Source organism: Nematocida parisii (genome assembly GCF_000250985.1).
Source record: "Nematocida parisii ERTm1 unplaced genomic scaffold supercont1.4, whole genome shotgun sequence".
In the NCBI taxonomy this organism is placed as follows: Eukaryota; Fungi; Microsporidia; genus Nematocida; species Nematocida parisii.
In genome coordinates, this window is record NW_013524649.1 from 371,652 (window position 1) to 399,302 (window position 27,651).

The 27,651-nt window shown below is 32.6% G+C and overlaps 20 protein-coding genes across 20 annotated transcripts; 14 read left to right on the forward strand and 6 right to left on the reverse strand.

The window, feature by feature from the left end:
* Positions 1-117: 117 nt before the first annotated feature.
* Positions 118-2,942, reverse strand: NEPG_01797 (uncharacterized protein; the record flags this gene model as incomplete). Its single annotated transcript, XM_013204171.1, has 1 exon — positions 118-2,942. One exon carries the CDS (start codon positions 2,940-2,942, stop codon positions 201-203), a length of 2,742 nt encoding a protein of 913 aa, XP_013059625.1. The 3' UTR covers positions 118-200.
* A 38-nt stretch (positions 2,943-2,980) lies between these two features.
* Positions 2,981-5,051, forward strand: NEPG_01798 (uncharacterized protein; the record flags this gene model as incomplete). Its single annotated transcript, XM_013204172.1, has 1 exon — positions 2,981-5,051. The coding sequence occupies one exon, from the start codon at positions 2,981-2,983 to the stop codon at positions 5,015-5,017; it is 2,037 nt and encodes a 678-aa protein (XP_013059626.1). The 3' UTR covers positions 5,018-5,051.
* A 164-nt stretch (positions 5,052-5,215) lies between these two features.
* Positions 5,216-5,623, forward strand: NEPG_01799 (uncharacterized protein; the record flags this gene model as incomplete). Its single annotated transcript, XM_013204173.1, has 1 exon — positions 5,216-5,623. One exon carries the CDS (start codon positions 5,216-5,218, stop codon positions 5,570-5,572), a length of 357 nt encoding a protein of 118 aa, XP_013059627.1. The 3' UTR covers positions 5,573-5,623.
* NEPG_01800 (uncharacterized protein) lies at positions 5,623-6,567 on the forward strand (the record flags this gene model as incomplete). The annotated part of the gene is made up of 1 exon (XM_013204174.1): positions 5,623-6,567. The coding sequence occupies exon 1, from the start codon at positions 5,689-5,691 to the stop codon at positions 6,565-6,567; it is 879 nt and encodes a 292-aa protein (XP_013059628.1). The 5' UTR covers positions 5,623-5,688.
* A 640-nt stretch (positions 6,568-7,207) lies between these two features.
* On the reverse strand, positions 7,208-9,352 carry NEPG_01801 (uncharacterized protein; the record flags this gene model as incomplete). Its single annotated transcript, XM_013204175.1, has 1 exon — positions 7,208-9,352. One exon carries the CDS (start codon positions 9,350-9,352, stop codon positions 7,208-7,210), a length of 2,145 nt encoding a protein of 714 aa, XP_013059629.1.
* NEPG_01802 (uncharacterized protein) lies at positions 9,343-9,942 on the reverse strand (the record flags this gene model as incomplete). Its single annotated transcript, XM_013204176.1, has 1 exon — positions 9,343-9,942. One exon carries the CDS (start codon positions 9,940-9,942, stop codon positions 9,343-9,345), a length of 600 nt encoding a protein of 199 aa, XP_013059630.1.
* Positions 9,943-10,616: 674 nt separating this feature from the next.
* On the forward strand, positions 10,617-11,195 carry NEPG_01803 (uncharacterized protein; the record flags this gene model as incomplete). Its single annotated transcript, XM_013204177.1, has 1 exon — positions 10,617-11,195. One exon carries the CDS (start codon positions 10,617-10,619, stop codon positions 11,193-11,195), a length of 579 nt encoding a protein of 192 aa, XP_013059631.1.
* Positions 11,196-11,225: 30 nt separating this feature from the next.
* Positions 11,226-11,531, forward strand: NEPG_01804 (uncharacterized protein; the record flags this gene model as incomplete). Its single annotated transcript, XM_013204178.1, has 1 exon — positions 11,226-11,531. One exon carries the CDS (start codon positions 11,226-11,228, stop codon positions 11,529-11,531), a length of 306 nt encoding a protein of 101 aa, XP_013059632.1.
* Positions 11,532-11,667: 136 nt separating this feature from the next.
* On the forward strand, positions 11,668-12,864 carry NEPG_01805 (uncharacterized protein; the record flags this gene model as incomplete). The annotated part of the gene is made up of 1 exon (XM_013204179.1): positions 11,668-12,864. The coding sequence occupies one exon, from the start codon at positions 11,668-11,670 to the stop codon at positions 12,799-12,801; it is 1,134 nt and encodes a 377-aa protein (XP_013059633.1). The 3' UTR covers positions 12,802-12,864.
* Positions 12,865-13,139: 275 nt separating this feature from the next.
* NEPG_01806 (uncharacterized protein) lies at positions 13,140-13,494 on the reverse strand (the record flags this gene model as incomplete). Its single annotated transcript, XM_013204180.1, has 1 exon — positions 13,140-13,494. One exon carries the CDS (start codon positions 13,492-13,494, stop codon positions 13,282-13,284), a length of 213 nt encoding a protein of 70 aa, XP_013059634.1. The 3' UTR covers positions 13,140-13,281.
* A 16-nt stretch (positions 13,495-13,510) lies between these two features.
* On the forward strand, positions 13,511-14,260 carry NEPG_01807 (uncharacterized protein; the record flags this gene model as incomplete). The annotated part of the gene is made up of 1 exon (XM_013204181.1): positions 13,511-14,260. One exon carries the CDS (start codon positions 13,511-13,513, stop codon positions 14,216-14,218), a length of 708 nt encoding a protein of 235 aa, XP_013059635.1. The 3' UTR covers positions 14,219-14,260.
* A 32-nt stretch (positions 14,261-14,292) lies between these two features.
* On the forward strand, positions 14,293-14,560 carry NEPG_01809 (uncharacterized protein; the record flags this gene model as incomplete). Its single annotated transcript, XM_013204183.1, has 1 exon — positions 14,293-14,560. One exon carries the CDS (start codon positions 14,293-14,295, stop codon positions 14,542-14,544), a length of 252 nt encoding a protein of 83 aa, XP_013059637.1. The 3' UTR covers positions 14,545-14,560.
* On the reverse strand, positions 14,367-15,118 carry NEPG_01808 (uncharacterized protein; the record flags this gene model as incomplete). The annotated part of the gene is made up of 1 exon (XM_013204182.1): positions 14,367-15,118. One exon carries the CDS (start codon positions 15,116-15,118, stop codon positions 14,660-14,662), a length of 459 nt encoding a protein of 152 aa, XP_013059636.1. The 3' UTR covers positions 14,367-14,659.
* A 371-nt stretch (positions 15,119-15,489) lies between these two features.
* On the reverse strand, positions 15,490-17,265 carry NEPG_01810 (uncharacterized protein; the record flags this gene model as incomplete). Its single annotated transcript, XM_013204184.1, has 1 exon — positions 15,490-17,265. The coding sequence occupies one exon, from the start codon at positions 17,263-17,265 to the stop codon at positions 15,490-15,492; it is 1,776 nt and encodes a 591-aa protein (XP_013059638.1).
* A 367-nt stretch (positions 17,266-17,632) lies between these two features.
* Positions 17,633-19,046, forward strand: NEPG_01811 (uncharacterized protein; the record flags this gene model as incomplete). Its single annotated transcript, XM_013204185.1, has 1 exon — positions 17,633-19,046. The coding sequence occupies one exon, from the start codon at positions 17,633-17,635 to the stop codon at positions 19,016-19,018; it is 1,386 nt and encodes a 461-aa protein (XP_013059639.1). The 3' UTR covers positions 19,019-19,046.
* Positions 19,047-19,407: 361 nt separating this feature from the next.
* NEPG_01812 (uncharacterized protein) lies at positions 19,408-20,599 on the forward strand (the record flags this gene model as incomplete). Its single annotated transcript, XM_013204186.1, has 1 exon — positions 19,408-20,599. One exon carries the CDS (start codon positions 19,408-19,410, stop codon positions 20,596-20,598), a length of 1,191 nt encoding a protein of 396 aa, XP_013059640.1. The 3' UTR covers position 20,599.
* Positions 20,600-21,226: 627 nt separating this feature from the next.
* Positions 21,227-22,954, forward strand: NEPG_01813 (uncharacterized protein; the record flags this gene model as incomplete). Its single annotated transcript, XM_013204187.1, has 1 exon — positions 21,227-22,954. One exon carries the CDS (start codon positions 21,227-21,229, stop codon positions 22,916-22,918), a length of 1,692 nt encoding a protein of 563 aa, XP_013059641.1. The 3' UTR covers positions 22,919-22,954.
* A 221-nt stretch (positions 22,955-23,175) lies between these two features.
* Positions 23,176-24,213, forward strand: NEPG_01814 (uncharacterized protein; the record flags this gene model as incomplete). The annotated part of the gene is made up of 1 exon (XM_013204188.1): positions 23,176-24,213. One exon carries the CDS (start codon positions 23,176-23,178, stop codon positions 24,163-24,165), a length of 990 nt encoding a protein of 329 aa, XP_013059642.1. The 3' UTR covers positions 24,166-24,213.
* A 661-nt stretch (positions 24,214-24,874) lies between these two features.
* On the forward strand, positions 24,875-25,365 carry NEPG_01815 (uncharacterized protein; the record flags this gene model as incomplete). Its single annotated transcript, XM_013204189.1, has 1 exon — positions 24,875-25,365. One exon carries the CDS (start codon positions 24,875-24,877, stop codon positions 25,334-25,336), a length of 462 nt encoding a protein of 153 aa, XP_013059643.1. The 3' UTR covers positions 25,337-25,365.
* Positions 25,366-25,828: 463 nt separating this feature from the next.
* NEPG_01816 (uncharacterized protein) lies at positions 25,829-27,412 on the forward strand (the record flags this gene model as incomplete). Its single annotated transcript, XM_013204190.1, has 1 exon — positions 25,829-27,412. The coding sequence occupies one exon, from the start codon at positions 25,829-25,831 to the stop codon at positions 27,410-27,412; it is 1,584 nt and encodes a 527-aa protein (XP_013059644.1).
* Positions 27,413-27,651: the final 239 nt, after the last annotated feature.

Consider the following 27,651-nt stretch of genomic DNA (forward strand, 5'->3'; position numbering starts at 1 on the left):
AGCCCCGGATTTTCTTGTTCTCTGTGGGTGTGCACATTGCCATAAACGGAATACGCACATTTCATTATATAAGTCTTTATTTGCTTTTTAGAAGAATCTTCTTACTTTTACAAATGGGAGGATTTATACTCTGCTGCCCTGGATTAATAAAGTCCAGGCTGGGCGCAGGTAGACTGATATTTAATGTCACTTTATATTTATTATTTCTGTTGAATCAGAGATATGATGGTCTGTCTATCTGATTCAGACAAGTTTCTCCATGCGGCTGCTATAACAGTTCCCTGTCCTAAGCTGCATATGTTTCTAGCATACTCAAATGGATTTATCGCATCCAGAGGAGTTTCAAAGGATGGGTCTTCATCGAAGTACTGGCCTTCTCCGTATTCACTGTCTGTTTCAATGTTATAGTCCTCTTCCTCTTCTTGGTTTTTAAGCGCCTCTCTTCTGGAAAGTGCTTTCGGGAAGACCTCAATCACGTAAATAAAGATCTTCATAATCGTAGGGACTGATATTTGTGGTGGAAGAGATCCCTCTGCCTGTGAGAACAGAATACCAGTGAACAGCAGGAGCAGTTTAAGGTCGTGCACTCTTTCAAACTTTTTGTATGTTGCCTCTAAACTGCTCATAATAAATGCAAGCTCGTTTGTCTCCTGTAGAAGACCAAGAGTTCCACCCGGCATGAGAATCACTGAGCAAAGGACTATTTCCACGGCGGATATCAAAGACCCGTTGCTTGTAAGCATTTCTTTATCAGAGAGTACAAGAGAAATTGCGGCCTTAATAAATCCGCCAAGCTTGTCGCCCATTGCCTGGGACATGTTCAAGAGGATGCTTTCAATTATCCTGCAGAGGTATGGGAAGTCGTATTCTGTAATTACATCCTGCATCATTTCATTAAGAATTCTGAATATTGGCTCTATGTACTTAATCATGTGCTCCTTTCCGTATGTAATGAAGTTATCCAGCACACTGGAAAGCTCGTTAAGGTAGATTGCCAGATCATCAATGGGCATCTTCAGTATAAGTTCTAATATTTCGTACATTCCATCCACACACTTAAGAGCGTATGAAGACACGACTAGAAGAGAGAAAATGTCTGGGAAGAACTCCTGGTAGTTAGTTCCAATTACAATGATCATATCTTTGATGGAGACCATCATAGCACGGATGCTATCTGGCGACTTATCTAAAGACTCAATAAGTGTGATCAGAGTTCTTACGTATCCATCAATAACTTCGTACCTCTCCTCTGGTGCATCGTCCTCCTCTTCCTCTGCGCCCTGCTTGAGCAGCTGGATTATTGAGTTGCAAATTGCCTCTGAAATTGCTGGTGCTATTTCAAGAGCCTCTTCTGTGCACTGCATAATCACGTCTTCAAGCGCAGTAGAGAGTGCCTCAATCTGTATTTTGTTAGAGAGGTCCAGCAGAAGCTTAATAAACCCTGGAATAGTTCCCTTAAGGTGTGTGTGTATCTCAGGAATGGTTAGCAGCTGTGGCAGACAAAGCACACTTTCTACAACCACTCCTAGGTCTTTGGATCTAACAGCAGCCAAGAATGGCTCAAGCACAGAAACTGGCACTGTTCTATAGTAGCTCAGATACTGCAACGTAGAGAATGCAATGTACTGTATAATTGACTGCGGTGCCTTTATGTCGTTCAGCACAATGTTAAACATGTCGTTATTCGAGTGAATGTACTTGCCTGCTATCTTGAAAAGAGTGAGCCCACCGTATCGCAGTCTAATATTCTCTGATGTTGGGCTCAGTGTGTACGAAGAGATTTCGTTAATAATCGCACCGATTATGTACCTCATTTCATCTGGAGACTGGCTTGTCTTTTTAACAATTTCCAAGAACAATTCACTTGCCATGCTACTTGCATTCTTAATGTATCTGGCCTCATTTTCCCGCATAAAGTCTATTTGACTGCTCTCCCAGGACTCTTCCAGGTCCTTTGTAAATGAAACTGCAGGAAGAATAAACTGCGTAGTGATCATTGGAGTGTCCTTTTTCACCGCCTGCCAGCCTACGTCCTTGTTTATTATGTTCTTAATCAGCTCAAAGGACAGCGCCTCTATCTTTGGAGATGCTCCTGTTCTTGTGTACAAAGAAAGAATATTAATTGCCTTCTTGTACAGCAGAACCAGAACATCCTTTCGTGCAAAGAGCTCGAATGCAGGCGCCTCCTTCTTCTTCTTTATCTTCTTTAAAAGGCCGGTAAGCACCATAAATGACCACTTAATAGCTGATGGATGCTCATAAAGTGTGTTTATGTTCATCTCTATCACGCTCAGCAGAGTCTGAACAAACATGGGATCCTTAAACACATTTGGAAGCAAGTAGCTTTCGCATGAGTGCCCTAAAATCTTCATTCCAAATGCAGCCATCACGTGGTTTCCCTCTTTTATGGCAGCCACTATAATATTCATAATGTCTCCGCCTAAATTGTCCAAAATAGTCTCAAAGTGCTTCTCTGTCTTGTACTCCTCGATAAACGAAATTATTATTTTGTTAAGCATTTTGAGTCCCACCATTATAACTGCCTGGTCATTGCTTTTTATAAACTCCTCCACCTTTTTAATAATTGGCCCCCACTGCTCCACTTCCTCTTCTTTTAAAATAAAGTGCAGTGTCACAATAAGCTGCTTTTCTCCCTCCTTCGACGCAGACAGCAGAATGAACGGAAATTCCTTAATTATCATGGCCTTATCAAACCCGTCCAATTTCCAAAACTTTTCTAAATATCTTCTGAAATAGAGAGCAGACAGCAATCTAACAGACGGGTCTTCATCCTTTGATGAGAGGTGTAATAATCCTGTCAAAAAGCCTTCTGTTCTACTAAGTTCCTCAATTGTCTTTTCTGCCTTCTTCTGTGCATTTATGTTTGGCTCTGTTGTCATAACCACACAATCTCTTAAACTCACTTCTGGTTTTACTGTCATATATATGTGCTGGGGGTAAATATTTTTTTGTAATTTGTATGTATTGTGTAAATATTGACAGATTCAAAGAAGACTCTTTTCACATACAAGAGTACTTAGAAGAAGTATACGACCAGTGTACAAAGCAAGAAAATGTCTCTTGTGATTTTATCATAGCAGAGCTTCATAAAATAAAGGAGGCTTTAGTCTATAAAGAAGAAGAGATAAAAGATAAAAAAATATACTTCTCAGGGAAAGAAAGAATAGAAGAACTAGGCGGGGTTCTCTCTTCTGTTGTTCTTTCGTCTGAAAGCCTTGAGTTCATGCGAATTATGGATGACTATGAGAAAATTAAAAAAAAGGGGAGGTACATGGAATACTGCATTCTAGCAGAAGAAGATGCACTTTTAGACCGGATTGGCGAGAGCCAGTCCTTATTAGAAATATCTGAATTTTTGCAAGTACTGCTGGATGCGGCTTCTGTTGCTCCTCCTTCTAAAAAAAGCAATACCAGTGTGCTGGGCAGTATTTCCAATGTATTTGAGTCTGTTATTGGTAATAAGCCAGAAGAAGAATCGCCAAACCAAAGAAAGCCAGATAGTAAGGAGCTGGTGGATGAGTTTAATCTTTCCGAGAAAGAGGGCGTGCTTGTTTCTGGCGTGCTGTTAAACCGGCTAAACCAATATAAGAAAAGAATTGTTTCTCTGGCTAAAACCAGCTATGTCGATGCGATTGAGAAGAATAATATAGATGATGCAAAAAAAACTGCTGTTCTTTGTTATACACTTGGACTAAATACATACGCAATTGATCATCTTATAAAGAGCCAGAAACCACTGCCATATTCTTCTATTATTGTGCCAGATATTGACTTGGTAAAAGAGAGCACACTTTCTGATCTGGTTGATTATTTAAATAATGTGAATGACCGAGTAGAAACAACAGTTTATCTTATAAAAGACCTACTGATTAATAATCATTATATGATGAACAAAGAAGAGAACTCTTGTATTCTGAGCCCTTTAGAGATGTTTGGACTGATAAAGAATCTCTTAAACACCTCCTTCTCTTCTGTTATATCTGCTATAAATACGATTGATGATCCGGTGGAGTACTTAATAACAGCAGAAACAATTATCTCTCATATTTCCTTGCTTAAAGATAGAATCTGCTATATCATACCTGGAGTAAAACCACGTTTAATGAAGCACAGCATAGTTCATATGGTAGAAGATGATTTACTTGAGAAGGAGACAGAGTCCATGCGAATTATATTTAATGGACTAGTAAAAGCTGTTACCTCTAATAAAAGTACATTAAAGTACAAAATAAATGGAGAAAAGCTCACTGAGTTAAAAACCCCACTAGAAGCTGTGTTTAGGTACATGGCATTCTGTCACAAAGTATCCAACAGAAGTGTAAAATTTGGGTATAGCCACAAGATATTAGAGCTTCTGTTCAATTTCCAGCTACGCGGATTTACTGCAATACTAGATGCTATTTTTAGTAAGAAATACATACCATATCTAGGCACTAAATTACACCTAGACACTTACCTGTGCATCAAAAAATACTACAAAAAAGTGTGCAATCCAGTAAATGAAGAATGTGTTTCCAGTGTGGTTAATAAGCTTAATCAAATAGAAATAACCAGAAACAAGAATATTTCTAGCGCAGAAATGCACTATTTAATATCTAAACTGGAAGCCCCTTTAAATGCATACGATGCACAAGGGACAGTCTCTCTACTCTCTGAATCCTTCAACTACCTGCCAAGCACTCCTGTATATAAAGTCATAATAATTGAGACAGTTGAGATATTCTACATAAAAATAAAAGAAAGAGTCTACACAAGGACATCAATAAAAGAAGTGAAAAAATCATTGGATTACATAAACATTCTTTATAAATACAGTAAAACACTAAAAACACAAATTGACAGGAAATTAAAGCGATTAAAAGATTTATTAGAAGGTGCTCTAGTTGATGAGTCTGATCTGTACAGAATATTTGACTTAGTAAAAGCAACGAATGAAGAACAAAAAGTAATTAAAAGAATCAGAGAAAGAATAAGAAGTAATTCACAAGAAGAATAAAAGTATTTCTATCGCAATAAATAGGCATAACCCAAAATTTGATACTTGCAAATTCTAAATTTAACTATTTATAATTATATACGTATTATCTGTTTATTCTACTGCTATATTTTGGAGGAATACTAAATGCACTTTTAGTATTCTTGGTATAATTAGAAATACTAAAAGTATAAGAAGCAAAAAGTAAATAAAATATTTATGAATGAGAGTGAAAAGGTTAAACGTGTGGATGACTTAAACAGATTATTAATCCAGCTGATAAATAATATGAGAGAAGTATCTGATGGTTTGTACAGGCACACATATGATATAGACACAGAATTGCCTCAAATAAACAAAACAGTCATTAGCACCATAGAAAAGACAGTGAACAGCTTAAAGGAAGACTTATTCGTATCAGAAGAAGTTGTCTCATATTTAGAGACAAAAGACGGGGATGCGAATGTATTATTAGAATACTTAGATGATAAAGAACATGAAATAATGAAGCTAAAGAACAAAGCACAGGGAAAGTCCAAGTACTTTAAAATGCTTTATAATGGAATAATGAAATAATATTTAAAAATGAAATAATTAAATGTTCTCTAAGCTATTCTTGGTGTTAGAGCGATTTTGGGCTATGCGGTGTTCTAGTAATTTTGTTGTATTTATTGGTGTCTTATAAATTTTTTATGGGTATAATAGAATACACTGAGTCACTGCCTGTTATATCCTCTATTTATGGGCTTACCAGCAAAAGTACGTTAAGGTTTCCTAAATATGCATTAGGAATTGGTGCATTGCTAGGTGCAGGTATTCTTATTAGAACTGGCACTGGGAAGAGGGTTTTTAATGAACTGTGGGAGGTTGGTTTTAGTGATAAGAAAGGAAGTAGTCTTCCGCCGCAGGATAAGCCCCTTCCCACTGTATTTATAGACATAGAGGAGGTTTTACTTGAAAAAACCTGGTCATTTTTCATTCTTGGGTATGAGTATAAGATTAGGCCAAATGCTGGTGCGTTCTTATTTCAGCTGTCAAATGAGTATGAAGTAGTTGGCGTATCATCGATGCCAAATGAAATATCAAATGAAATACTTAAAGTACTTGATCCATATGGCTGCATAAAGTACAGAATGTATTTACCAAATAGAGAAAAGCTGGACTTAAACTGTGTTAATAGGGACAGGCGGTCAATCATTCGCATTAGAAATTGCAAAACATCTGGAGAGAACGATTTGTGCATTGATAAGTGGAATAATGATTTACAGATAAATTCAGATACATTAATGAATACGCTTGATTTCCTTTTAAATCTGAAACAGCTTGAGTCAAGTGATTTCCGCCATGTAATTAAGTCGTATAAAAACAAGAATTTTGAGAGTGCATATGGTGAGATACAGCGGTCTATCTATCCTGCATCAAGACAGTATTTTTTGTTTAAAACTCCAAATGGTGTAGAAGAAAAAATTAAAAGCATAAATAGAAGTCGTATTGAGGAATATGAAATAGCAAGGGAGTACATTGAAAATAAAATGAAAATCCATAAAATACAGAGTAGTAATAAAAAGTAGAGTTCATAAACTGGATTACTATATGATGTACTTTATTACATTATGTAAGTTGTGCATCGAAAATAAATCTATCTGAAATTTGCTTATACGCACACATTCACCAAATTAATAATTGCGCATTTTCTTACTATTTAATTTTGTGTGTAGTCTTGTTTATGCTATTTATAATTTATTTTTGTATTGCTACTCTTTAAATAAAATCAAACCAGTTCATTTTACAGCATGGAGAGTTTTATTTTTATATTCAGACGTAAAATACAAAAAAATACGATTTATTAAAGAACAGAGAGAAGAGTAATAAATCAGAAAAGCACTAAATAATAATATATTTTGTAACAAGAAGGAAAATATAATTTAAATATAGTTATTTTCTTAGGAAAGAGCATTCTTAAACTTAGGCCTTCATTTAATTTGTATACGTATTTATAGACCGTATAATCAATTTAATTTATGTTGACGTATTGTGTCAAAAATATTTCTGATTTAATTTGTGCTGTCCTGTTTATGTAAACACACAGATAAGTCATGTCATGCTACACAAATGCTAGTCTTAGCATACAACATAAAGTATCTACAAAATATTTAAAATATGTTTAAAAATGCTTACTTTATTAGAAAATTGAATCAATAAGTAATATTTCTATATGTCTGTGCATTTTCTCTTTTTAGATAATCTAGGATTATATTCTAAATATTCATTTATAAGAGCATTTGCATTTTTTAAATATTTTATGATATTCTCATATTTTTCCTTACCATTCTCATTATTGGCAACTAAAGAGTCCTTTTCCAATTCCAAGCTAGACAGAATTTCATTAAAGTTAATACTTCCATTGAGTGCTGCACTATTTGCAAATTCTGTAGACAGTTTTTTATAATCTATGAAGCTGTAGATGTAGCCAATCTGTGTGCACGAGTATTTAGGATTGCCGCAAGCATAAGACAGCCATGTAAGATAAATATTATTCAAAGCGGTTTTGTCTTTAGACGCCAACACTTTATCCATATTAGCTAGCACATTGTATAAACGTGGGAGTTCATATTTTTTAGTTAGTGTACTGAACAGATGCAAGAATATTGTTTTTGGTTCAAATATTTCAAATGCATACTTACTGCATATAGGATGCATAAACACATAATTCAATGAGGATACAACAGATTGTGTGGGATAATCTCCTTGTATTATATCAATTAGTATTAGTTTTATACTATTATAAGTAAAATCGGTTAAATTATGCACGAAATAATTAATCTTTGGGTAGTATTTTATATAATTAAGATTGTATATGCACTTAGAGAGAATTTGAGTTCTTTCCCTTTCGATATTAAGGGATACACTTCCTATAATATTTTCAGTGAATCGTTCCATGCCAGTATTTATAGGTAAATTTGCACTGCTATTATTAATTAAGAAGTCCATAAGAATAGAAGACTTATATTTTAAGCTTTCTATTGGCCCAAATAAGAATATTTCATTTGGTGTGATACTTGGTGTAATTTCGGGTATATTGACATTAACAGAAATAGGTTCTATATTGTTATCTATTGTTGGAGTGGCATAGTTGAAATTATTACTTATATAATTGTAAATAATATACGCAGTGTAACTATTTGGAGGCAAGTAATTTCCAGTGATTTGAATAATATCATCGCACATGTCCTGGGACAGGTGTGATATGCCAGAAACTACCCTAAATTCACAGAATTTAGATGAAATATCCAATTCTATATCTGATGAAACATGGCCATTTGATAATTTCATTGTGATCTTACCGCGTATATCAAGTGAACCATTAATCCTCTTAACATGCGTTAAATCAAAGGAGTAAATGTTCAATGTCCTATTTACTGTAAGAAGTCCAAATACATACTGTAAATAATCTGATACAGCCGGAATATCTATGGCTAAGATCTCATCATCGGCAGAGCAATTTCTGAATATAAAATCAATTCCATTCAATACATCTGTGCTTTGGGTTAGCTCGTATATAACATAAAGAATGTTAATTAGACCACCAAAAAGAGAATTTCCATTATTTCTGTTGTATATAATATTTGGATTATTTAAATTAGATACTATTTCAGACCAATCTCTGTGCATTTCTTGTGTAGCACACTCATTTGGAGTAGAGTATTTATCAAAAAACTTTACTAGGGCATCTGATGGATTTGTAATATGTGCTGTTGAATGTTTCATGTCCTCTGGATTATAAGTAAAAGTGCAGAAAAGGTTTAGCAACATAGTTTCAACATGATCATTGTAGTATGATGTTTCATCTGGCATTGATTCTGTATTCATTTGAGTATACTCTGGTATTCTTGTGTATGGGTATACAGATGCATTATTTATGAATGGAATAATTGCTGCACAGTCTAATTTAGACTTAAACCCACAAAATTCTTTAATAAGTACTTCTTCTACCGCAATGCCGTCTATTGGTATAAAAAGTGAATTTTTTACTGTCTCTGTGGATTTCGGAATAATTGACGTTTTCTTTGAAGATTCATATAAATCCTCTAGTAGTTCTAGTGTAGATTTTACTAATTGCTTATACTGATGTATATCCTCAATATACTCATAAATATATGACTGTATAAGGAAATTTGCACTGTTTAGGAAATCACCAATAGAAAAATCTTCTTGCGTTGTTGGCTCTGCAAAATCGCATATTCCGGATAATAGTGTACATCTGCAAAATTGTTTAAAGAAGTCAATGATTTCTTCTGTTTCTGTCTGAGCAATTAATTCGCCATTTTCTTCTGGCATAATGCTCTTTAAGTGCATATCCAAGTTGATGTAAGAGAGTGTATCCTTTGTATTGTTAAAACAACTGTGGTTTTTCCGGTTAACTCATTTTTATCTATATCAATGGGAACATAAATACCTTCAGACAAAAGCAATAAAGCAGAGAGTATGTATATACTATCCGACTTACCACTGTGGAATCTTAAAAACCTAGTGAATGAATTGGATTTATACGGTTCAATCGAAAGAGTATTACTCTCAGATGGAAACATATAAATAATCATTTTATGAAACTTATGTAAATAATTCGAATCAACCTCACCACCTTCAGGATCATGCGGCTTGTCATTTTCTGGGGTTCTAATGTATCTATAAGTATGCGCATTCTTTGTAAAATCAATATTGTCTTCTAATTTATAGTCTATGTTTATCTCAGGAGAGAAAAATCGTTTGTTATGCATGTAACCAGCATTGTGTGAAACATATCCACGCAGTAGGTTTAAAGAACCACTTGGCTTAATCCTCAGATCATTTTCACTTCCAAAAAGGATTTTCTGTGCATCCATTATCTCATGCAGTGGCATTCTTGCATAAATACTACTTATTACGAGCAATACCTGTATGATCATTTTTCGGGTTAAAATAAAATTCTTTTTCTATTTTCAAGGGTATAAGTATTATACTGGTTTTTAAATAAAATTGCTATTAAATATGCCTAAAAATAGAAATGCAAGTACTTTTTTCTTAAATATTCTAAAATAATTCCGGGCTATATATTTATTTTTCGGATTTCTGTGTATAGCTGCACTTTAGTAATAATTCTCAACAATAACCCGTAATACTCCATAAATTTGTGTCTAATTAATTATGCATAAAATGACAATTTAATTGGTTTTTATTCTATTTCTATCCCTGTAATAAGATTAGTCTACATGTATTTAGAATGAATAATTCAGGAGGCACAGGATAATTTAAATTTATAAAACAAAATATTACAGTAGCATACTAGACTATATGATAGAACCAGTGAGTAGACCATATAATAGTAGGGATGGATTAGTTGTAAAGGTTATGCAGGTTTTGATTAATTCATTTATTATTTTAGTGCTAATACTTGGATAAATATTAAAGATATTTGTTTTAACTGTGCTTATGAGTATTTTATGTGCTTTTTATAGTGTGTATTACATTACGTATAAATAATTTTGTAATAGCCTAATTCTACTGCATAATATTTTGTATTTTTATTAGTCAATAAGCACCCAATAAAAGTGCGCATTTTTTTTGGTCTCCTATACTTGTAATGATGTACTTGCAGTATGCGTATAAATACAGAAACTGTCTTATCCCTTTGTCGCATGAAAAGAGTAAAAGTATTGTTTGGCCGCTCTCACAGGAAATGGTTCAACCATACGGATACAGCATAAGAAAGAACTTATCCCACCATAAATATATTTTTTCATGGACAATGTGTATTGTATCGTATGCATATATTGCTATACTTAACACGTACAGAAGCACATTAGAATATAACCTATCGATTATATCTGTAGTTCTTATTATACTATATCTTCAGATAATATTTCATAACAGAAATACGGAAATGACCCGCATTACAGCAGTAAATTCTTTAAAAAGAACTGTACTGCTATTACTCATTGGCAAGTGCGTAGAGTATTCTGTACAGTGTATTAGTAAGATAGATAAAAGTTCGCGAATCCTTCTATATTTAGAAGCAGAGCAGTCTGTTGTGTACGCAGGGATGATTCTTTACAGCTTGAGTTATTCTGACATGTCAGCGCATTGGAGAGTACTTTTAAGCACAAGTGCTGTATACTGCGTAAAATTATTCATGTGCTACAATTTTAACAAAATTGAATAACCCGAATAACCCGAATTTATAAAAAATTTAATGGAACTACAAGAACGCGAAATATTAAAATTATACGAAGAATGCTCTGTCACAGGATTGTCATCTGGCTTAAGTAAAGAAGAAAAAGAGTATTTTTGGCTGCAGACCCGAATTTTAGGGTGGAGAATAGATGATGCAGTAACAAAAGAAACAGTTTATGATTTGTATAAAGAAACACTAAAGAAGCACAAGAAGATTTTAGAAGTAATTGAGAAAACAGACAAAAAGCTATTGCTTCACTATTTACAAGCAGATCTGTCTGTGGAAGAATTAGAAAATGTACTATTGCATATTTACAACAAATAATAATAAAAGTATAAAATGAAAATATTTTATTATCCATGTAATCCTGTGTTAATCGCTTTGTGTTTATACTTCAGAGTTTCATGCCACAGGGACATTTAATATTTAATATCTATGGAGTGTTTCAGCTGTGTATATAATGTGTACATCTGTATTTTGGGCTATGAGAGTATGCATTTTAATTATTATACCATTTGCGGTGTGTGATGTAGCACGGCAAGTAATTGATGCGATTCAAGAGAGCCGGTTGAAGTACAATTTAAACAAGCTAACTGTTGTAGATTCAATGAATGAAATTGCAAGGGACAGAGCAGAGATTCTTGCTGGGTCGAGTGAGTTAGAAAACAAAACAGAGCTTCTATGGGAGCTAGCTCAGAAGCATGGCTATAAACCAATTGCAATGGGAGAGAACATAGGGAAGAGTGTAAACAAAGAGAAGGAAGGGATTGACATATTTGAAGAGTGGATAAAGTCCGAAACACACAGAGAAAATATTGTGAATGCCCCAGAGTATACACACTTAGGGGTATACAAGTTAAAAACTGAGTCTGGCATATACCTCTCAGCTATATTTGGGCAGGAGAGTGCAGAAGACGCAAGAAAAACCGAGAAAGCTTTGCCGCAGAAAGCGAGTTATGGGGCATCTAATAATAATGGCTTAATGGTCACAAGCACTCGTTCAACACCTGCTCCAGCGCAGAAAAATGCACCTCTTCCAATGCAGAGACAAAATTCAATGGGGCTTATGCCAGGGATTAGTGACATGCGAAGCCCATTGAAGCCAGTTATGCCACAAGACAATAAGTCTAATAAAAAAGCGTATAGTGTAGTAGAATTAGTCTATCCAAGAATGACTAGGCTAACTCAAGACTCATCACAGAATCCACCAATAAAATTTATTCTTGAGAGCGAGGATGGCAAGAAAATACAGGAAATAGAAGTACCAGAAACTTCTGCACAGGAACAGACCCAGCAAGCGCAAGGATCGCAGCCACAAACACAACAGCCGCAGGGACCACATATATTGGGAGAAGGACAGCAAGTAATGCCTGGTGAGCAACCAGGTGCAATTAATCCGAGGACTGTTAATTTTACATCACCGATGCCCCACCCTAGTCCACCTACTCCGGATATGCTAAAAACACAGAATGCGCAGGAGAATGGATCAAATCCATCACCACAGAAACAAACCATTATAAAACTAATCATGGTACAGCCCGGACAGAATAACACGCAGAGCATGGGAGCACAATTATCTGCGTCTTCTGCATGATGGTATGACTAAATTTATTTTAGGGAATTTCTGGTTGTTTAATAATCTTCTACATAAAGCACACATTTAAACTAAAGAATTCATTTTATAAGTCATTTAGTAGTAATGCCATGTGACTACTTAAATTTCTGGTTATTTTCTACTGAATTATAAGATGTAATAATTATTCTGTTGTTTTATTAATATAGGAGTAATGCACACATATAACACAGTCAATCTGAATATTCATTAAATGGCAGTTATATTTTCATTAAACCATTTGTTATAAGGCTTTCTTATAATACTCTACTAAAATATCTTTATATAGTAATTACCGATATACTAAGATATTATAAGAAAGCAAATTATTTCCTTAAATATTCTTGTACAGAATGCTCTTTAAATGCATTCATTATTTTCTGTATTTTATTACCCATTTGATGGAGACATTTCTAGGCTCTGGCTAATACATATATTGAATTATTTTCGGGTTATTTCGGGTTATGTGTTATTCAATAGAAATTCTCTTGCTTCATTTACTTTCTGTGATAAATATTCACTTCCACCAGAGTCTGGGTGATTGGCTCGTACGAGCATTCTGTAATTAGTGTCTATTCCCGATGATTTTATAGAAAATACTCCTAAGATAGACATTGCCTCACTAACAGTCATTTCTTTAAGAAATCCGCTGTGTCTCCATATATTAATACCCATGCGCACTTTTTAATTTATGTCTAATGAAAGAATTGACAATAACTTTAGCAAAGAAGGGACTCTGTACCAAGTGGAATATGCGCTAGAAGCAGCAAAAAAGGGGATGCCATGTGTGGTTGTGGGGAGTACTTCTTGCATTGTAATGGCTGCTTCTAAAAGACTTCCAGAAAAGCTTATGGACCCAGAGTATATTTCTAGCTTTACCTCTGTTATTCCTGGGATAATGGGTGTAATGAGTGGGTATCTTATGGATGTACAAAGAACAGTCACTGTCCTATCGGAGACCGCGGTAGAATTGCTTCATGATTTAGGGCAGACGCCTACTCCAGACATTCTAGCTAGAGAAATAGCAGATCAGTGGCAAATACTTACGCAGGAGAACTCCAGAAGACTTCCTGCTGTATTTCTAGCTATTGTAGGGTATGAGAAGAACATTCCTAAAATATACTACACAGACTCATCTGGTACACTTCTCCCGTATAAAGCAGTTGCATTTGGTGAGGGAGGCGCACTTATGATGAAAAAGCTAGAAAAGCTGTATAAACCAGAACTAACAGAGAGCGAAGCAGTACACACCGCGCTAATTTCTTTATCAGAGGCACTTGGTCCAGATTATTTAGCTACTAATGTGGAACTGTCTATTTTCCTGCCAGATGGCCAGGTAAAGGTATCCTCAACAGATGAGATTGATGCATATTTGGTTGAAATAGCAGAGAGAATCTAATCTGCCCAGAATATACTCAGAAATTCAATAAAAATCTTTAAGGAATATTATTCTCTGTACATATTTTTATTAATATGAAAGCAACAAGAACACTCTCTTTCCAAAGAATCTTCCTACTCTTTAGCACTGTATTACTAGTAGGACTACTTCTTAATACACTATGTAATATATTCTGGCTAGCAATAATCCTTGGTGCTTTATTTTCTGTAAGTATTTTGGTTCTGTCTGTGTGCAGAGCACTCAATGTACCAAGCGTTTGTAACAAAGAGTATAATGAATACTTAGAAAATGGAAAGGCACAACTAAAAGAACTACTTAAGAAATAAACCATTTCTATCGTATACCATGCAATGTTTCTTATTTACAGTAGTTATCTATCACATACAAATTTAAATTCTAACTGCATTTACCGTATTTAGTATATTTTATACCTGTATTTAATTAATTTATATTACACTCAATATGTGGAATATTTCCTTTGTTATTAATTATACCACAAAGAGAACAAATACTAATATTTGCTTTCTCTGAGAGAGTATTTGTATTTTCAATAATTAATCTTTTTGATAGTTGTATATTTCTGTTATTATCTATTACTAACCAATTATTCTCAATTAGTTCTTTAGCTACAGCACAATTTATAAATCTACTTACAGGAATATCCTTTGCATTATTTATAATTTCTAAAATTATATCCATTGCAATTATTTCATAGTCCTTTAATAATACTTCTTCTGTCTGCATGGCAGTTATAACAAGTGTTTTTCTGTCGTGCCAATTATTCAATTTATATCCTAAAATATTCAAGGAATTCTTCAAATATTCAATATCCTCTTCTGTTAAGTTTGATTTATCTATTTCATTATTTTCTAATATTCTGTGGAGTGCTTTTATGTTCATTATTTATTTTCTGTAAAAATATAATAATTATGTATAAAGCGTACAGGATAAATATCCACTAATATCCAGCAAATATACGATAATATATAGTAGAAATATAATATTCAATTAAGTCTAAGTTATATAAGTTATATCTGGATATTTAGTGTATAATACATCATATAGTTATTTTTATGCAATAACCCGATAGCCCGAATTTCATAATTTCACAAAAATAGTTTATTTACAATTTGAAAAAGTGAGGATTTTAAGATATTCAGTTAATATTAGTCAGTCGGTCGTTCAATGCCAGTTAGTCATTCAATTACTCTGGTATTTATTTATTATATTCCTGTGTTTATAATATTATAATTGTAATGATAAATTTCTATTTATTGTTTGTGTGTTTGATGCTTTTTAATATGTGCATCCCATAAATATTCTTGTTTATCTGGTATACTCATTACTTTAGAAATAATATCTTCTGGTATTTCTGTATATGAATTAATTATACTGACTGACTCTTTAATAATCCTTACTATTTCACTCTTTTGGAATTTTTGTGGTATATCTTGTGCGGTGATAAAGACAGAATTAGGGTCTGTCTTAGGATACGTAATTATTTTTTCAAGAACATATCTACTTTCTTTAATAATTATGCTTTCTATGCTGGGTGGGGCACTGAGTGGATAAAATTTATTTTCTTTTATTTGCATATATGCAGGAGAATTAATAATTTTATTTCTATACTCAAGTAAAGAGACTAATTGGTTATATTCCTGATTTTCTGTTAGTTGTATAATATTCGTGTTTACACTGCCAATAGATAATAATCTTTGGTTTAGGTATTTTTTGTCTAATTCATCTGATAATTCTATACCTAGCCAATTAGAGTAAATGACTTTTAAGTCACTCCATAAATAACTGAGGCACTCTAGCTGCACAGTATGCGCATTTAACCCTTTATATTCTTCAACCACACAGTCGTACAGTGATAAGTATCTGTAAATACTGCAAATTAACAACTGTACGTACCTATTATTTGGCAGTTCTTTTCTTTTTAGTAGTAAAAGAAGAAGTGCATCGATTATTCCTGTGGGATTCTTTGTTTTTATCAAAACCCCAATTAAAAATATGAAATCTGTCAGGTTATTTGAGTATTTTTTAAAGATACTGATTTTTTCGGCACTGTATTCCCTGTAAAAGTCAAACTCTGGGTTATTTAAATACGTATATCTTATTGGATCTACAGATTTTAATGATGATAAGCAGTGTTCTTTAGTATTTTCACATTCTTTTGATATTCTGTTAAGTATGAAGTCTAAATTACTACTTCTCTTAACATACTCTACCACGCTCTCTGGTTCTATTTTTAGTGATATTTTATATGTAAGATAATTGATGCTCTTCTTAGATTTTTCTGATACCTGTATCTTTTTATTCAGGCAGTATTCATAAATATCCCAGTCATCTAAATTATCCAGAAGAGTGTCAATTGTATATCCATACTCTTCAATGGAGACCCCTATAAGTACAAGTTTTTTAAGCAATAGCATTGAAGGAATATCCAATGGTTTTCCAATAATATTTGTCACTGCGTATTCTTTAAGAATATCATAGGGAATATTTCTGTTAAGTAATAAGCATATGAGTGAATTACTTACTTGAATTCTTTTCAAGAGCATTTTCAGTATTACCAACGTGGTGTTCTCCGTAAAAGTGTTCTCTTGTAATAGTAAAGCCATTGATGCATTTGGATGAGTTTTAATCAAACTCAAACAATACTTTTTACACTCTTTAAGATTGTTTTCCATTAATAACAGATTAAATATGTAAAAAGCATCAAACTTAAACAGATCTGATTTCTCTATCAATTCACTTATTCTATTCGTAATCAAAAGAGATTCTCTTGCCATTATCATTTCTAGTTCATATTTTGTAATTATATGGATTTGGTTTTTAATAGACTCGTATAAATACAGTGCCATTTGAATGTATCCATCAACAGAGAGACAGTACATTTTCATTACGTATACACGGACTAAAAATACTTCATTATTTATCACATCCTTTTTACTGAGACAGTTCTCCAGTGTAGAGTAAAAACTCTTTCTATACGGTCCTGCTAAGCTATATGCAAGCCTGTCCAGTAAAGCTGCTATACTCATTAAAAAAATAAAATTACAATAGGAAATAATCCATTGAGAAGTCTACAAATACGGGGTATTTCTACAATAATTAACTAGTTTAGCATTAATACGTTATATTTCTGGTTATAACCATAAAGAAATAGACAATTCTGGATTCAATGCAAGCAGTTATACTATAGAATCTAAAACAGAAAGGAGTAATTATTAATTATATTGAATGTCCTTGTATATCACACACTACTGCATAAATATTGTTTAAATTTCAGATTACATCTGACTATTCCAACTGTTTTATGTTAAAATTAGTGTATTTTAGTATTTTTAGGTATTTGAAATATTTTATATTCCGTTAAAAATATAAATTTGCAAATTTTTATATAATAGAATGATATTTGACAAAGCAAAAGTAGAAGAGAAAATAACCCCAATAATTAATGAATACAATGCAAAACCAATCAACTTTACGAGTTGCACTCCTAAACTACTTTCTGCCATATTAGATGTATGCAGAAGAGGCCAAGTTTTTGAAGACCGCAATGAATTGCTAAATAATCTAGCATATAATGCATTTGTTGTATTTTTAACACGATATATTAATGAAAAGCCAGTAACTAGCAATGATATGTGCATGTCTATTATAGAATCAGCTATAACAGACACTCAATCAGTTCTATCTGGTATAGAAGGGTGTTCGAACGTATTAGAAAGCCCAGAGAAATTAAGTGCTTATTATAGCATAATGAATAATAATCATTTATTTCTAATGAATATTTCAACAGTAATAGAGTATATATCTAATGATATAAAAGATGCACTGAACATGCATAACCGGAAATTATCATTAGATTCTGTTAGTAGTTCAAGTGCAATACAAACTCTATTCATGAAAAGTACTTCTGATGAATATTCAAGGTTTCAGAGAGCAGTAGAAATAATAACAGAGAATTGTGGACAGTTCACTAAGTATAATGACAGTGGGGAGAAAGTGTCAAATTTAGAGAATCTTAATCTATCTGAAGAAGATATTCAAACATTACACTTGTTTACATCTATCAGATCCATAGATTTATCTATAATATCAGAAAAATTACAAAAGTCAATTATTATAGAAGATGAAAAAAGACAAACCTATTCTACTTATAGAAGCCTATTGTACCACTTCTTTTTCTTTATACCCAAAAATGGATCTGTTTCCTATTTAAATATATTTGCTCCTACTAATGCAAATTACTGTGAGAATTCATTTAAAAAAGGATTATCTTTACTACAAGACTGTGCTGATAAAAACAATCTCTATTTCAATATTTCTAATCATGGCATTAACACTTTAACCCGAATTGATGGATTTGATTTACATAATTTCATTAAGATAGTTGGTAGTAATTATACAAGAATGTTTACTGAGCACATAAGTTCTCTTTTTAGTTCACATATTGATATAATGAAGAATTATCATGCATGTGATAAAGTAGTTCCTAATCTTAATTATATAGTAAACCATAACACACATAATCTGCCCATGTTACACATAGAAAAAGAACAAAAACCAGCTAAAGACTCATCTAAATTAAAGTCTTGGCTATCTATATTATCTGTTTCAGGGATATTATTAATTCTACTAATAATTGCTACTACCATATATATACATTATCGCAGTAGATTAAGTACTAATGCAGATAAGTTATGCAAATCATTTAGTACTAATAATTCTAAATTTAAATATAAAGAATTAACAGATTCTATCCGCAAGTATAATAATATATATAGGTAATTAACACATATACTTGGATATACCTAGAGATTCAATCTAATTAATAAATATATTTTATTAAACTAACTATTTTACATTCTATAATAAATATGTACAGGTTTAAAATAAAAAAATAAAAAGGAAATAAAAAGAATAATAAAGAGGGATAAATAATAGAAGAGGAGAAGAATGGGCGTGTATACGAGCGGGGTGTACATGAATAATTATTATACAATTTAGTACACTTTTAATGATTTTTACAGTATATTATACGTATACAGGAGTATTTAAATAGTAATTTATATTATAAGTAGTTTAATAATAGAATATAAAATGATTTGTTTATAATACAGTTAAAGTGACCAATTAATACAACAAATAATATATATTGTAGACTGATTAGAAGTATAATGAAGAGATCAAGTATATTTATACTTATACTTATATTAACAGCAGGGATAGGAGTACCAGCTGCTTTTTTATTTATAAGAGGGGCAAAGAAAAGAAGTAATAATAGAAAAAGTGAAAATGCAGTAAATAGTAATACAGTATTAAAAGCAGAAGAAGCAGTGACAGAACAAGAAGAAGCAAAGCAAGAAAGGGTAATGGATGAGCAAGTAAAGAAAGAGCAAGAAAGAGCAAAAGATGAACAAGAAAAGAAAGAGCAAGAAAAAGCAGAAGAAGTACCATACATAGTAGATGACATGGGGTTTGTTCGTTTTAATTCATTATTATCATCTGAAAGCAGTGTACATAACAATGTAGAACAAGAAGATGAACATGTATCAGCACACCACAGTAGCACAGAACAAGAAGATGAACATGTATCAGCACACCACAGCAACACAGAACAAGAAGATGAACATGTATCAGCACACCACAGTAACACAGAACAAGACGTAGATGGAACTAGTAATAAAACCACATATGATGTAGAGTATGTAAGCAGTATATTTACTAAACCATCTGAAGAACCAGTAAATGAACAATCACCAGCAGTGACAGAAGATAATTTAGACAATCCACCACTGGTAAACAAAAAGGGAATTAAGCCAGAAAGTGTAAACACACAAGTAGAGAACGAAAATACTTCAGTAGAAGATAATGCTAAATCTGGAGGACTCTTTAGTCGTTTATCCAATACATTCTTAAGAAAGCCAGAAGAACTGAAAGAAGAGCCAATAACCAAAAAACCAGAAAATTCACCAACGGGAGAAGTAAAACCAGAGAATAGTCCAAATCCAGATGAAGTCAAGAAGAATGAACCAGCTACAGAACCGGAACCCGAAAATATGAATACTGCCATTGCAGAAGAAGGCAGTACTAAACCATCTTCATTTATGGGGTATATAACGAGTTTCTTTAATACATCGAATGTATCACCAGATGAGAAAGAGTCTCGTCAACTAAACTCAGTCACTCCCAGTTATACAGAGGACAATGAATCAGACAAGTTTATAAGCCATGAGGATTCAAGTATATCATCTGAAATTGTAAATAACTATGAACCATCTGATAATAACAATGAAGCAGAGACAATATATGAGCAAAGCATTGAATCCAACAGTGGATTTGATTATGGTAATTCTATGCCATTCTAAAATATATTACACAATGTATTATTAAAACTATATAACTTATTGCACAGTGTATTATTAATTTTGTATATATGTCTACTATAACTTATTACATAATGTATTATTAAAACTATATAACTTATTACGCAATGTATTATTAATTTTGTATATATGTCTACTATAACTTATTACATAATGTATTAAATAAAGTAAGCAAACAAGCACTTATGATATATTACTATTTGTTTATAATTTATTGTACAATGTGTAATAATTTCTATTATATAAACAAATTCATATAAAGAGCCATTCATTTAATATGGTTTGTTTATTTTTTACACAATGTACAATAAATTATAAACAAATACCAATATAATTAGCACATATCACACAATGTACAATAAATTATAAACAGCCCACACAAACTTCACTCTATAATATACTACACAATACATAATAAATTATATAACCACTTATTATTTTATACACATACACTTATATATTATAATTTTTCTTTTTATTACACTATTATCAATAAGTCTTACTATACGTTTTTATTACAACGCTTTCTTTCATTAACATTGAAATATTTTGGCAGAATTTTCACTGATGAATTTTTCAAACTATTTATTTATTTTTTTATTACCTGCCCATGCAAACAACAGGACTGAACAACTACTATAGAAACTCGTCCCTTCCCACAGAAGAAGCACACGAGGAACAAGCAGACCAGTGCAGTAAGTTCTTTAAAGTACTCAAAGTAGAGTACCCAAAGTTCTTCACAATGGCATTCCTTTACTACTGCATTGTCTTAGCATACTCCATCCTTAGAGACACAAAAGATGCCGTGGTACTTGACAGAATGTTACCAGCATCCATCCAGTACCTTAAGTCATTCATTGTAATGGGCGTAACCATGGGATTCGCAATCCTATTCCAGCTACTCCTAGCACGGGGTGTCACACTAGAGAGACTTATGTTTATATTCAATGCAGGATTCGGAATATTCTTCTTTGTGTACGCTCTGGTCCTATTACCAAGCATAGATTACATAGAACCGTACAAGTTCTGGATCCATGACATATTCGCAGACAAGAAGATGTTCATTAATGGGCTTGAGTTCTTACAGGGCTTATTCCTTACGATTAATTTCTGGACGGGTACGCTTATTTACATAACAGCTGAATTATGGGGCAATGTGATGGCTTCACTGATGTTCTTCGCAGTGGCTAATGAAATATGTCCATTAAAGCAGGCCCTCCGGTTCTATCCGTTATTCATTATTGCTGCTAATTTAGGCCTGGTCACATCGGGTGGGTCTATGATACTGAACTATTACGTGCTTACGGCATTCCCTGAGTACAAGACAAAGATAATCGGTGGGTTTATTGCATTTGTATCTGCACTGTGCGCCATGAACATATTCACGTACAGGCACTTAGTCAAGAACATCATACCGTACCCTATCTACATCATATCTGAAGGTGCCCCCAGGAGGAGTGGTGGCAAGGAGAAGGTGGGCATCCTTGATGGGTTTAAGATTATGCTGAAGACCCCGATCGTATTCCACTTGTCAATTACTGTGCTTGGGTACGGGTTATGCACTAACTTAACAGAAGCCGCATTCAAGTCTGCGTTAAGGAGTGCTTCTAAGTCAAGTGGTTCTGATGTCATGACGAGTGTAGTGCTCGTACAGGGATCCCAGCAGATAACGATCGGGTTAGTGGTCATTGCGATCCTCCTGTCCCCGATTAAGTCATTAATCCAGAGGAAGGGGTGGCTCGCCCTGGGCATGATTACGCCCGTGTGTACGCTGATCAGTGCGATGTCATTCCTGCTGCTCGTATGGGCGAATGCTTCAGTGACTGTCACTGGCAAGGAGGCAGAGAATCTTCTTAACAGAGTCAGTAAGCGGCTGTTCACTGCCGTAGGGTGGGTTAATAACCCAGAATTAGAGTCACGGGTAGGCTTCTACGCCGTAAATGCCATAAAGATCTTGAAGTACGCTGCATTCGACATAGGCAAGGAGGCGATCGGTATAAAGATCCCGAAGGAGTACAAGGCCCGGTTCAAGGGGGTGTACGACGGTGTCTGTGGTAAGCTAGGCAAGTCACTTTCATCGAACTTACAGATCCTTATGCTTGGGATGCTGAACCTGTCTGATATCCGGACGGCCGCGTTCCTTCTGGCCGTGTCGGTCCTTGGGGTGTCCCTGGTGTGGAACTTCTCCACGCTGTATTTAGGCCGGAAGTACGACGAGTCCGTCCGGGAGGGCCGTGACTTATACATTGGTGAGATATCCAGCAAGAAGCAGGTCAACAAGGAAAGCAAGTTAGTTCAATAAACCACCACTAATATTACCGTTTACTCCCACGCGTACTACCGCATGATTATGCAGTGGGCCCTGTACGGTGGGTCAGAATTATTCAATCATTGCGCATAAAGAATTAATAATTATTACGCTTAGACTACAAATACTTGGAACCCGGTTATATTTACGGTTAAAACAGAATATATCACACATTATATCATATATTTCATTATTTTTTACGCTTACCCCCGTAAGTTTTGCTCTTTTTTTCAAATTTTAATTTATTTCCCATGAGCATACGCCCGATTAAGAAAATAAAAATATCCCAGGAGAAAGAGGAGTTAGACCCGTTCTCAGCCGCATCAACCATCCCGGAGTACTTAAGCATAGCGTACACCCAGGAAATAGAAACCCGGTACATCTCGCTAATTGAAACCCTCATCCTAAGGATAAGCTCTGAGGAGAGCCAGAAGATATGGATATACGGCCCAAAAAGGATCACCGACCACATCATAAAGATACTTGCCGTATCAAGTGCCAAGAGCGTAGAGCCCCTGCTTAAGAAGCACATATTCGACACCTCCAATATTTACTTACTAGACCTATCGAATAATTCCGTACGTGCCTCACGGACTGTCCTGTACAGGATATTAGAGAAGGCTTCACCACTAAGCCTACTCAACAACAAGTTCATATTCCAGATACCCCGTGTGGCAGATATGCTTACGTTAGACAAAAGGATAGTCAGCAGAATGGACGGCGTAAAGGCGTATGTTAAGGAATTATCACAGAATGAGTACTTTAAGATATTCAGTCGTGTGATAGAGATAATCAAGGCACGGAGTGACATCCCAGATATAAACCGGGTTAGTTCGGGTTTACATGACTTTATAAAGTATTCGTATATGGTGGACAATACGTATGAAGGACTTTCTATTAAGTTCTATAAGTACTTATACTGTGTACAGGAGCCTAATCCGTATAAGTTATTAAGTTCAGTGCATTTGATTATTCTGATGGCTGCGTCTGTTAAGCGGGTCACTTTATGCAGTGTGTTTGAGGAGTTTGAGAGGCGTATTTCGTACGTGCCTCATTTCAAGAAGGTTTCCAAGGACTGTGTGTTCAGGCGGCTTACGGACTTAATGAGCTTAAACTTAATTGCGCGCGGGTACTTCACGAGCGACCGGATCGAGTTAGAGTCGGAGATACTTTCACGGGACGAGATATATTTAAAGGTCATGCTAGAGCGGGTCAAGAAGTTCTGGACGAACAAAGTGTAATAAGTAATGATTAATACACAATACATAGTACACACTATATAATAAATAATGATTACACTATTACTAATAATACATAGCATAATAAATACTACATAGTACACACTGTACAATATATAATACTTATTACACACAGTACATTATATAATACATAGTACATTATATAATACTTATTACATACTATACATTATATAATACATAGTGCATTATATAACACACTATAACAATACTTATTACATACTATACATTATATACTATTACATATCACACACAGTACAATAAATAATACACTATAACAATACTAATAGCACACAGCATAATAAATAATAATACATAGTACACTACTTATTACACACTGTACATTATATACTACTTATTATATACTACTTATTACACATAGTACATTATATACTATTACATAGTACACACTGCACATTATATAATACATAGTACAACTTATTACACATAGTACTACTTATTACACACTACTAATTATATAATACATAGTACACACTGTACATTATATACTATTACACTTATTACACATAGTACATTATATAATACTTAGTACAACTTATTACACATAGTACTACTTATTACACACTACTCATTATATACTACTTATTACACATAGTACATTATATACTATTACATATCACACACTGTACAATAAGTTTTATACTAGAGTGGTCTCTCTAAAAAATTCTAAAAAATGAACGAGAAGCAGACACTCGCACACTTTCTTGAGAACAAGAACTTTACAGCGACCAAGAAGTACCAAAAGAAGAAGAAAGAAGACAAAGAAGAAGTAAAAGACAGTTTAATAATAGTAAATGGAGAAGTAGTAATAAATAATGGACTAAAGAATGAATCAGAAGACAGAACTGTCATAGAAGACAGGATGACAGCCTTCTCATACGGCCGAGCCACCAGCAAAGGCAGGTGGTCAAAGGAGGAGACTATTTTATATTATAAGGGGCTATCTTTATGTGGGACTGATTTCACTCTCCTTGAGAAGATATTCACGGACAAGACGCGTAGACAGATAAAGAATAAGTTCAGCATAGAAGAGAAGAAGTATCCAGAGCGGGTTAGTCATGCCCTATCATCACACAGGATATTCAAGAAGGAAGAATTAGATGCACTTAGGAAGGAGTATACAGAGATAAAATAAGTGTAAAACAAAAATTATTAAAAATAACGGTTATTAAAAATTTTATACATAATACATAGTGATAATAGTGTAATAAGTAATACATAATAAGTAATAAATAGTACACAATAAGTAATAAGTAGTACATAATAAGTAATAAGTAGTACACAATAAGTAATAAGTAATAAGTAGTACACATATTACTCACTTATTACACATAGTATATATAGTATTACTTATTCTATTACTTATTACACATAGTACTACTTATTACACATAGTACATATATTACTACTTATTCTATTACTTATTACACACAGCCCATATATTACTACTTACTATACATAGTATATATATTACTGCTTATTCTATTAATTATTACACATAGTACATATATTACTACTTATTACACACTACTCATTATATACTACTTATTACACATTGTATATTTAATATTCCTATTTTGTATAATATAAATTATAAGTATAAATATAATATTAATTATTACACAATATGTTAGAAGTAGTAGACATACAGAATATTTTACAAAAACAAATTACACATGATGTAATAAGTAATGTACAGTATATAAATAATATTAATATTATATATTATTATATATTAATGAATATTAATATTAATGAAATATTACCAAATAAGGATAATACGTTATTTAGTAAAATTATTGGATATATTTACAGTAAAGATATAAAGAATACATATTTAGATATAAATAAGACTAACTTAGATAATACTACAGTAACAAATGAGATACTTAATAAGATATCTAAATATATACATAAAGAACTTAATGTATACAGTACTAATAACACAATAAGTGACAAGTTATACAATAGTACAGAATATAATACACATAGTACAGTAAGTAATGATAATAGCACAGAATATAATATGTATAGTACAACAAGTACTATTAATAATACAATGTGTGATAATAGTACAGGATATAATACACATAGTACAGTAAGTAATGATATATTAAGTAATAGTAAGTATTTAGTCTTATATGATACTGTAATAGACACTTATACTTACAATATCTTACACATCCTATTAAGTTATACTTGCTCATTGCTTAAAAACAACCAATATTATCAGAGTGTAGACGTACTTCCATTCGATGCATTATATAATGATATATTACCAGTAAGTTTACACAACTATATAATCAATGAGTTAAATATTCTGTATACATTATTAAGGCATGATACAGCAGAAGAGGACTTACACGATATATTTCAGAACATAAAGAGCTTATACTATTACTACAACAGGATAATGAATATACAAAGTATATATAATATAAAAAAAAGCAGTTATATAATTAATTATATAAACAATAACTGTAAAAACATTCCCAATAAGGAAATAGATAAATTTTTAAATAACAAAAATTTACTATACGAAAATTTAAACAAATTTTATAACGAATTCCAGTATGACACAATAATTGCACTAATTCAGACCAGGACAGGCTCAGGCACGCCAATATTTGACAGAATCCATAAAGATGACTTTTTATGTAATGTATTGCATAAGGTTAATGCAAAACACACCATAACTTATTACACATACTACATTATGTATTCGATATGTATATCAGTATTAATTGGTATAGGTGTAATAATTCTATTAAATAATACACTATGTGTAAAATATTCTAGTAATTATAACACATTGTATATAAATAAGTATATGAGTATATTACTTATTGCTAGTACCATAATAAGTTCTGTACAATTACAAACCCATCTGCTTAACTATAAAAAGAGTATTTTATCATTATTAGAAAATGAATATGATAAATTATTTATGAGTGTATGTGTAATAAGTATTATATCTATATCAATTTTTTATATTAATCCGTTAATTATTACAAATAATTTATTTAAATTAATTATTACTATATTTAGTATATTTAACGGTATTTTTTGTTTTTTTAACAATTATATCAAAAAAGGAAATATATTTAATTATAAAAATATTATTTATACAGTAATTTACATCATAAATATATTATTTATAACATATTTATTATATAATTATAATATAATCTACACATTTAACGGATTATAGTATTATAACGTATTATAACGTAGTATAATGGATATAATAAAGTTTTATTTTTATAATCTATATATTTAACGGGTTTATCAGTACTATATAGTATATGTATAAGTATATATAATGGGTTATAATCTATATATTTAACTGTATTATATGGTATACGCAGTGTATGTGCTATATATGGGTTATATGGTATATAATCTATATATTTAACCGTTTTTTATTTTATTTTTATTTTATAATCTATA